The sequence below is a fragment of the Lactuca serriola genome, chromosome 5 (assembly GCF_051521515.1).
Source record: "Lactuca serriola cultivar US96UC23 chromosome 5, Lser_US96UC23_V15, whole genome shotgun sequence".
In the NCBI taxonomy this organism is placed as follows: domain Eukaryota; kingdom Viridiplantae; phylum Streptophyta; class Magnoliopsida; order Asterales; family Asteraceae; genus Lactuca; species Lactuca serriola.
Window position 1 is genome coordinate 177,011,993 of NC_136412.1, and position 10,148 is coordinate 177,022,140.

The 10,148-nt window shown below is 38.6% G+C and overlaps 1 protein-coding gene across 1 annotated transcript; it reads left to right on the forward strand.

Annotated features, from left to right (window-relative positions):
- Positions 1 to 7,497: 7,497 nt before the first annotated feature.
- LOC145053326 (small ribosomal subunit protein uS19x) lies at positions 7,498 to 8,490 on the forward strand. Its single transcript, XM_079001355.1, has 4 exons — positions 7,498 to 7,635; positions 7,716 to 7,864; positions 7,955 to 8,012; positions 8,097 to 8,490. Exons 1-4 carry the CDS (start codon positions 7,633 to 7,635, stop codon positions 8,343 to 8,345), a joined length of 459 nt encoding a protein of 152 aa, XP_078857481.1. The 5' UTR covers positions 7,498 to 7,632; the 3' UTR covers positions 8,346 to 8,490.
- The last annotated feature ends 1,658 nt before the right edge of the window (positions 8,491 to 10,148 follow it).

The window sequence follows — 10,148 nt, forward strand, 5'->3', positions numbered from 1 at the left end:
TTCGTAACTAGCATTTCAAAGACGAGTGCCAAGCAGGGAATTTCTTGTGCTCGTTATTGGAGTCTAATAATACAATATGTTTATCACAAGGAGAAAATCGAAGTTCCGGAATTCGAAGAAAAGGCGGTATTTCATATGTATAGTAGTCCGAAGGAAGTCAATGATGATCCGGCCATCTTTACATCAATAGCTCGCATTCCGGATGCGATGCTCAAGAAAGTGGATCCGACGAATGCAGTTTTGGTGTCATATTTGCAATCCATTGACACAACTGTCTTTACCGGGGTATTACATGAAGAAGAGAAGAAAAAGCCTAAGAAATCGAAGAAGGCAGATGGTGGGTCTTCGGAAAAAGTGGTGAAGGAAGAGAAGAAGAAGAAAATTCCAGTGGCTACAACTGATAAAGTCGAAGAGGTTTCTCAAATTTTAACCTTAGTAGTTGATACACCAGTTATTGAAGCGTTTCCTTCGAAAGAAACAATTCCTTCGAAGACGGGTGTTTTTCGAAAAATCAAAATCAAGCGAAAGTCTCAGCTTGTGAAGAAAACGCAATTTTCTCATCAGGGGGTCACAGTTCGGGAAATTCCAGCTCCGGTGTCTCCATCATCTATGAAACGAAGGGCTGAAGATCTTACACAAGCTGACGGTCAAGAACCGTCACCCCTTACCGAGGATCGACGATTTGTTTGATCAGTTGCAGGGAGCGTCTTGGTTCTCCAAGATTGATTTGAGGTCTGGATATCATCAGATGAGGGTGAGTGATGAGGATATTCAGAAGACAACGTTCAGGACTCGTTACGGGCATTACGAGTTTGTGGTGATGCCTTTCGAGCTCACCAATGCACCGGAGGCGTTCATGGGTCTCATGAACAGGGTGTGCAGACCGGTGTTGGATCATTCGGTGATCGTGCTCATTGATGATATATTGGTGTATTCGAGATCCAAAGAGCAGCATGAGGAGTATTTGAGAGAGATCCTCAGAGTTCTTAGATCGGAGAGGCTCTACGCCAAATTCTCCAAGTGCGATATCTGGTTACGAGAGGTCCAGTTTCTTGGGCACCTCGTCAACCAGAATGGGATATTGGTCGATCCGACCAAGATTGAGGCGGTGATGAGTTGGGAGGTGCCGAGATCCCCTTCGGAGATCAGGAGTTTCCTGGGGTTGGCCGGTTATTATCGGAGATTCATCCAGGATTTCTCCAGGATTGTTGTTCCTCTCACTAGGCTGACCCGAAAGGGCGTGGCTTTCAGTTGGGGCCTGAAGCAGCAGGCCTCATTCAAGACACTTCGCCTGAGGTTGTGCGAAGCACCGGTGTTAGACCTTCCGGAAGGAATGGAGGATTTTGTGGTATACTGTGATGCATCGATATCGGGACTGGGTGCGATGTTGATGTAGAGGGGTCATGTGATAGCATACGCATCGAGGCAACTGAAGCCTCATGAAATGAGGTATCCTACTCACGATTTGGAGTTGGGGGCTGTAGTGTTCGACCTCAAGATCTGGCGCCACTATTTGTATGGGGTTCGGTGTACCATATACACGGACCATAAGAGTTTGAAGTATCTGATGGATCAGCCCAACCTGAACATGCGACAAAGGAGATGGTTGGACGTGGTAAAGGATTATGAGTGTGAGATCCTGTACCACCCGGGCAAGGCTAACGTGGTAGCCGATGCCTTGAGTCGTAGGGCAGAGAGTGCCCCATTGCGAGATGTTTGTTTGAGGATGACAATGATGACTCCGGTTTTGGACACCATTCGGGAGGCCCAGGTAGTGGCCATGAGTCCGACGAACCGCAAAAGAGAGCGGGTGATCGGTCAGATATCTGAGTTCGTTGCCGATAACCGTGGGCTTATGACTTTCCAGGGCCAGATTTGGGTGCCATATGAGGGCGGGGCACGTGCCATTTTGATGGAGGAGGCGCACAGGTCGAGGTTTTCGATCCATCCCGGAGCCACTAAGATGTATTTGGCCATGAAAATAGACTATTGGTGGCCCTATATGAAAAGGGATATTGCGTGGTTCGTAGAGAGGTGCTTGACCTGTCGTAGGGTGAAGGCCAAGCACCAGCGCCCGCATGGCAAGTTGCAGCCGCTTGAGGTTCCCGAGTGGAAATGAGAACAGATTTCCATGGATTTTATCACCAAATTGCTGAGGACACGAGAGGAGTCGATGCAATTTGGGTGATCGTTGATCGGCTGACATAGAGCGCTCACTTTCTTGCTATCAGTGAGAGCTCTTCTGCAGAGAGGCTGGCAGAGGTGTATGTGAGGGAGGTGGTATCGTGACATGGTGTACCGATCTTGATTTTGTCAGATCGAGATGTGCGCTTCACTTCCAGGTTCTGGAAGAAGTTCCATGAGGAGTTGGGTACTCGGCTGCATTTCAGTACCACTTACCACCCACAGACGGACGGACATAGTGAGTGGACGATTCAGACGCTCGAGGACATGCTTCGGGCATGTGTATTGGATTTCGGAGGGAGTTGGGACACATATTTTCCTTTGGCTGAGTTTTCCTATAACAACAACCACCGTTCGAGCATTGGCATGCCTCCCTTTTAGTTGCTGTATGGGAGGAGGTATCGGACTCCCATTTGTTGGGGAGAGGTAGGGAAGCGAGTGATGGGCAACACTGAGATAGTGCTTCAGACGACTGAGCAGATACAGCAGGTCAGGCAGAGGTTGCTGACGGCTCAAAGTCGTTAGAAGAGTTACGCGGATAGGCGTCGCTCAGAGCTCGAGTTCCAAATTGGTGATTTCGTCCTCCAGAAGGTGTCACCTTGGAAAGGTGTGATCCGGTTCAGTGGTGCCGTTGGAGGATATCCAGGTGGACACGGGTCTGAATTATGTTGAGAGACCGATCACGATCTTGGACCGGAAGGTCAAGGTTCTGAGAAACAAGGAGGTGCCACTAGTTCAGGTCCAGTGGCAACATCGGAAGGGGTCCGAGCTAACTTGGGAGACGGAGTTAGAGATGCGGGAGCAGCATCCGGAGTAGTTTTCGGCATGAGACTTCGAGGGCGAAGTTTGGTTCTAGTGGGGGAGAATTGTAACATCCCAAAATTCAGGTAAGGTTATTTAGCCCTTTCTTTTGTCAAGTTGCCAAGAGTAGTCCCTTGAGTGAGTCTTATAGCGAATGAGTACGCTGGGCGTACAGGGGAGTACGCTGCGCGTACTCATACGCTTAATTTGGACGCAGACTCGCCTGGGTACGCTGGGCGTACCCAGGGTTACGCTGGGCGTAAAGGGTCCATATGCAAACCCTAAATTTTGGCTTGTGCACTATTTAAAGGATGCTAAGGCTCATATCTCAACCTCCATATCATAGAGTGAATTCCTAAGAGAGCCTTCAATCGTCCTTAGCTTGTGTGTGTGTGTCTTGGGGCTAAAAGTGCCTTGGTGTGTTAGTGAAGAAGAAGGAGAAGAGCTTGTGGAGGCTAGGGCTTGAAGTGCAAGTTTGGATCTAAGATCTTCGGAGGAGGGAGCTTCATTTAGAGGTATAAAGTTCAAAACTTTCCTCTGTATTTTGGTTGTTATTGCATGGACCATTTCTAGGGTTAAAAGTCCCAAAGATGGAGACTTTATGAGTGTAATGGACTCCATGGATCTAGATATGTCCCATTTCAGTGATATTTGTGTTATAGATCCATAAAAATCCCATCTTGGTCGTTGTTATGGGGTCATGCTTGAGTTATGAGCTTTCTAGGGTTGGAAATGGAATGATATGGGTGTTGATGACTTGTCCAGCCATGCAAAGGCTTAAAGTCACCAACTTTATGGATTAAGAGGCTTAGAAATGGTCAGATCTAGAAGTTGGACGTGGGTCTTAACTATTTAAGACCTCAAGTGCTTAGAGTTTGAAATTGGGCGTTACGCTGGGCGTAATCCCAGTACGCGCAACGTAAGGGGTCGCGTACCCCGTTTATGTGAGGACGCCAGGTACGCCCAGCGTAGCCCGGGGAGTTGACTTTTGTTGACTTTTAAGGTTTGGTCAACTTTAGGGTCTTTGAGCCATAGGAGGGGTAAAATGGTTTTTTACCCTTCTGAGAGTACTAAGAGAGAGTTAGTCTAGCATTGAGAGATGTATTGATTAAGAGTATTTATTTTGTATGATTAGGCGGAGGCTAGACCAGATTATTACAAAGTTCAAGATTACCGAGTTACCCGAGCTGAGTCTTCTCACTACACTTTACCTAGAGTGGTAATTAGAGTATGTGACAGAGTATTTGTATGCTTTTGCATGATGAGATTTCTATGTGATTTATGCTATGTATGTTACAAAGTTTACAGATTTAGGACCGTAAGGTCCACAGAGTTAGGGCCAGACAGCCCACAAAGTTTTGGGACCGGAAGGTCCCACTGAGACACATTGACCAGAGGGTTAAACAGAGTTATAGCCTCGAGTGGCTAATATGTGTTGTGTGTGGTATTTTGGGGAACTCGCTAAGCATTTATGCTTATAGTGTTGTGTTATGTGTTTTAGGTACCAGTGAGGATCGCGGGAAGGCGCCGGCTTGATCAGTACACACACGAAAAGTTTTATGTATTTTGATATTAGGGTGTGATGTTGTGGATTATTATGTGATGCAATGATATTTTTATAATAATTATGAATGGAAGTGTGTTTTTAAAATGTGAAAAATTATTTGAAAATTTTGGGTGTTACATTACCTTAAATGGAGGAGCGGTAACCTGGAAAAGTTCCAAACAGGAGACGATGACTGATTCTACCTATGAATCAGAATACATAGCGGTAAGCGAAGTATCAAAGGACGAGATTTGGTTGAAGAAGTTCATCGGAGACCTTGGAGTCGTTCCAACCATTAAGAAGCTAATGGGGATTTTCTGTGATAATGAAGGAGCAGTTACCTTAACAATGGAACCAAGAGATCATGACAGGTCAAGACATATCGATAGAAAATACAATTTCATTAGACATAGAGTAAAAGAAGGCCACCTCATTGTAAAGAGGGTGTCATCTGAAGAAAATCCTGCAAATCCCCTCATAAAGGGTATGAGTAAGGTCAAGCATGTTCAACATGTAAGGATCATTGTTCTGAAAGATGATATTAGTTTTAGTAGTTAGATAAATGTTTTGAAACTTGTAACAAGTAAATGTAATTGACTTTTGGTGATTAAATAATAGATAATTATTTATGAGTTTGTTTACTACCTTTTGTCAGTTGTTTATTATTGTGTTTCATTTTGCATGTTTTACTTCCCGAATAATTCGATTATTCAAACATCCACAGTCGATCATACTTTTGGGAGTAAGTATTGAATTACTATTGTCATGAATTGGATTGTAGATTGACTGAAAAGGTTTTAGACATATCAATAGGATTGTTGCAATATTCATGAGTACTTTGAAATTGAGTTTTAAGTATTGGATTAACCCACTCTTAGAGAATTGTTTCATGGAATTTATCACAAATATTTTTGAGACGATAATATCTTATAATCATAAAATGGAGATATATGAGTTGTGGTTTACAAATCAGTTGTGCATTGATAATACATAAACGCATCAGTAACTTGATGTTATAAACATGTTGTTTTGCATGATTTGGTGAGTAGATATTACAAGCATATAAGTCAAAGTTTGTTTGTTCCTTTTTCTCTAATGGGAAAAAGTGATATCTTTGCCCCCCTCGATGATTTGGTGCTGACTTATAGTGCCAGACCCGACCAAGACTAAATTGATGTGTTCGATTAGTAGTTCTTTGTCATTACAAACCAGAATTTGGGAAACAAAGTAATGGGGAAATAGATTGATTTTATTCCATGTCTCATATCCGAATGATATCTTGCAAAACGGAGGATTATACTATCACTTATCTTAGGACATGTATTTGACTAGGTCAGAGTTTGACAACAACTTTTCGAAACCACAGTTTGTTGATCGGTTTAAAAGTTGTACTAGCAGTTATAGTTATCATACTTATAAAAGTGGGAGACTGTTAGATTAGGTGTCTAAACACATAACTATAATTGGTATATACTTGAATTGATAGTAACATAGTCCTTTTGGGTTGCCCTCAAACCTAGCAATTGGACATGATGATTTTTGGAGAGAGAGAGAGAGGTTAATTTATTATTTGATTAATAAATTGAAATAATTGAATTTTTAATGTATTATGAAAATAATATATTAATAAAAATCATATTATTGAATTAATAATTAACAGAAAATTAATTAGAATTAATTAAAAGTGTATGGGCTGTTTGGCAATCTATTGATAGTTGAAGGAAAAAGCTCTAGAACTTCCTTGTAAGAGGTTGGGCACAAACTTCTTGGAAGGGTCTAGATTTTTCGTCCAAGGGCTTTTGGATGGAGGCTGATGAGTTGCTTGGTCACCAAGCAAAGGGATTAAGGTTTCCTCCTTAAACCCTAGCGTTGACTCTAAGCTATCTCACCTATATATAGAGCCTTAACCCTCATAATTTTGGCCACTCCTTCCTCAAGAGAAATTCGAAGTTTCATTCCCCCTCTCTCCTCCTCATCTTTATTGCTAGCTTGGGTTTGAACCACCAGAGGCACGACATTTGTGGCGTCTGCTTCCAAATGATCAAAATGTATGTTTTCTACTTTTCTTTCATTGTTGCTTAATATCGAAAATACCTAGGTATCCTTAGGCTTCTTATTTGATGGTCATAGTTGTATGTTCAATTAGAGAAACCATAGATCAAAACTAGAGTTGCATGCACATTTAAGATTTTTATTTGTTTTGCATAAAACCCATCGGTTTCCACAATTAACAAAAAAAAAAAAAAGATTCGGGGCGAAGCCCGATGTTTTTTATTAGCGTAAATAAAACTTCATAAGTATAACAAAATCACAATGTCAGTTCATAAATACAAACAAATTGTTTAAATAATATTAAAAATATTTAATTTCAAAGTGATTTTGGAAAGTGAGTGATATTATCGCCGTTAAAAAATGATGAAAATTAAGATTGAATTTTTATAAAACATAAATATTAATATAATATTATAATTTCGAAATTAATACTTTGATTAATACATGATAATATTGAAATAATTATTAAATTAATTATATATTAAAGTTAAATGAGTATATATTTTTTACCCAATCCAACCTATTTAATTAAATGATTTAGATGGGTTGATCCATTTAACTTAAATAGGTTGAAAATCTCAACACAATCACCAATTCTATTATAAACTATTAAAAACATTGTAAAAAAAGATTTTGATAAATATGATATTTTGAAGGTTTATGAATCGGAACAAATTAAACTAGACAAATATAATATTTGTAGTTTAAGAAAAGTGTATATGATAACTGTTTACAAAAGACAATTTATTTATTTTTTTAGGTTTTTTTTTGTATTGTTTTGTTTTTTTATTTTTTTTATTTTGTTTTTATTTTTTTCTAAACGAAGCATATAACCTTTTTAGAAATTTCGAAGGATAAATGTTATTATGTTGTACAAAAGATGGGCCAATGATAGTGGACAGAAGCCCAAATACACCGAAGCTTGTCTACATTTCGTAACAAAAATAGGCCTCAACCCTTACCCTTATATACAAAGCATCAATTCAGATCATCCCTCTCGCAAACCCTAGCCGCGCCTTGCAGATTAGTGTTTTCAGCAGCAATCAACAATGGTATTCCATGTTCTGATCATCTCGTTAGATTTACTAATGCTTTTCTACAATTCTGTAATGAAATATTTTGCTGTTTGTAGGCGGAAGTGGAGGTTGATGTCGCGGCTGCCGGAGTGCCCAAGAAGAGGACGTTCAAGAAGTTCAGTTTCAGGGGAGTTGATCTCGACGCTCTCCTTGACATGTCTACCGATGAGCTTGTCAAGCTCTTCACTGCTCGTGCTCGCAGAAGGTGCATATCCATTCTTCATATTTTAATCCACAATCTTCCTTTCTACTCCAATTTCGATCCATTTTGTTTATTATTTTCGCGTTCTGATAGGTTTCAGAGAGGTTTGAAGAGGAAGCCGATGGCTTTGATCAAGAAGCTTCGCAAGGCTGTAAGTTCTGTTCCTTGACATCAATTTTTAGGGCTTTTGTTAATAGATGTTAATGGCGAACATTCGAATCTGAATTGTGAACAGAAACGGGAGGCGCCAGCTGGTGAGAAGCCTGAGTTGGTGAAGACTCACCTGAGGAACATGATCATTGTGCCAGAGATGATCGGAAGCGTTGTCGGAGTTTACAACGGGAAGACATTCAATCAGATTGAAATTAAGCCGGAGATGATTGGCCATTACCTGGCTGAGTTTTCAATTTCATACAAGCCAGTTAAGCATGGAAGACCCGGTATTGGTGCTACCCACTCTTCCAGGTTTATTCCATTGAAATGAAGCAGTAAGTTGGTTTCTTTACATCACCTTAGTAATTTGATTTTTGTTATGGTGTATTTAGACCTTTTAAACCAAATGTTGCATCTAGGATCATCATCATTATCTACTTTTTGAATGAATTTGAGGTATCATTGTTTGAGTTTTACTTGCTATGATGTTTACATTTAAGTTTGAATGCTTCGTTGATTTTGATTGTGCTATTTTATAGGTTATTATAGATTTCATTTTGTGGTTTTGTTGGTCCTATATAGAGTGTGCTATGAGCCTATGACAATGCCTTTAATGTTCTTTAAGACCATATTCGTTAATTTTATTTTTTCAAATAAATATAATTTATCTTTTCAAACAAGGTTTAAATTTATTATTTGCTTAGTGAAGTTAAGTCCTGAGCTTACTGAACAAGATGGCATGATATAACAAAAATTCCATTAGGTTGATGTAAAATCGAAATTGATGTAGAAGATAAATAAATTTTAAACTCTATTGTATGAAAATACTCCTCAAAAAATGAGAACAACTAAAATCTTGATATGCTTAAACTAAACATAGGTTCAATTATGCTAGGGATGTAAAAGGGAGTTGTGCATGTGTTAAAGGAATTAAATTGGTGGAAAATTATTAAATAAGGTGCATGGTTAAAAATGAGAAATCAAGGGTTTGTTTTGATTGTGGAAGACTTTTTAATATTTAAAAAACATTTTCTAACTAAAGTAGAATGTTATAAAACATGTTTGGCTCTATCTTTTTATAAATATTTTGTTAGAAAACAGAAGTCTCCTTTAAGTTCTTAAATTACGTATAACATGAAAAATTGATAATAAATGTTTTACATGTTTTTTCAATTTTAAACTATTTCGAACTGCAAACCCTCTTAAGTCCTACCCCAAAACACACACCAACCCGGCTATGCAATCACCCCCCTCAAATTAGGAATGTAAACGGGTCCTAAACTATATTGGATCCGCAATAACTAAAAACCCGCAAAGAGTGAACTGAGAAACAAACTAAATACACCCGTTTGATTAAACGGGTCGAAACTCTTAATCAAATCTGTTTATTTCATTTTGGCTTCACGTGTCATGTTAGTTTTAACCATCTTTTAATCAAAATAAAATTCAATGTATCAGTCTATACAAAAAGTAAACATAGACTTTTTACCATCTTTTAATCAAAATCAAATTCAACATATCAGTCTATGTAAAAAGTAAACATAGAACGAAACATTTATAATAAGATAAGTTTTACTATTCTAATGACATCAAGTTTGCAAACGCCTTTGACGATACAGTTTTCCCGTAAGATATTATTAACAGTTGAATCTCCAACTTGAAGCATTTCATGTTGATTAGTATATCCGAAGGAAAATCCTCTTGCACCATGTTCAAACATTCTTTGAGATATTTGAAGACTTTCATCACCATATGTACCTCCATCCTTATGTAATAATTATGCAATGCATAAAATGCATGCAAAATAAACATTTTTTACGTCTCAACTAATAGTTTAGTATTTTGAAGTGTTTTTTAAAAAGACCAAATGTCTATTTTATGACGTTCCAAATGTCTCAACATAAGATCATTTTTAGATTTGCAAGATCGGGATCGAGTTAAGATCCCATAAAATAAAACATAATTTTAATTAATAATTTTAGAACATCTCAAACACTCATTTTTCCGTTAAAAAATTATAAAAACTTCAAAACAATAGTCACAACACAAAATGATAAACATGATAAACTGATAAAGGGTAAAAGACATAAAATGGTGAATTTATTTTGTTCATTAAAAAAAAAATAAAAATAAG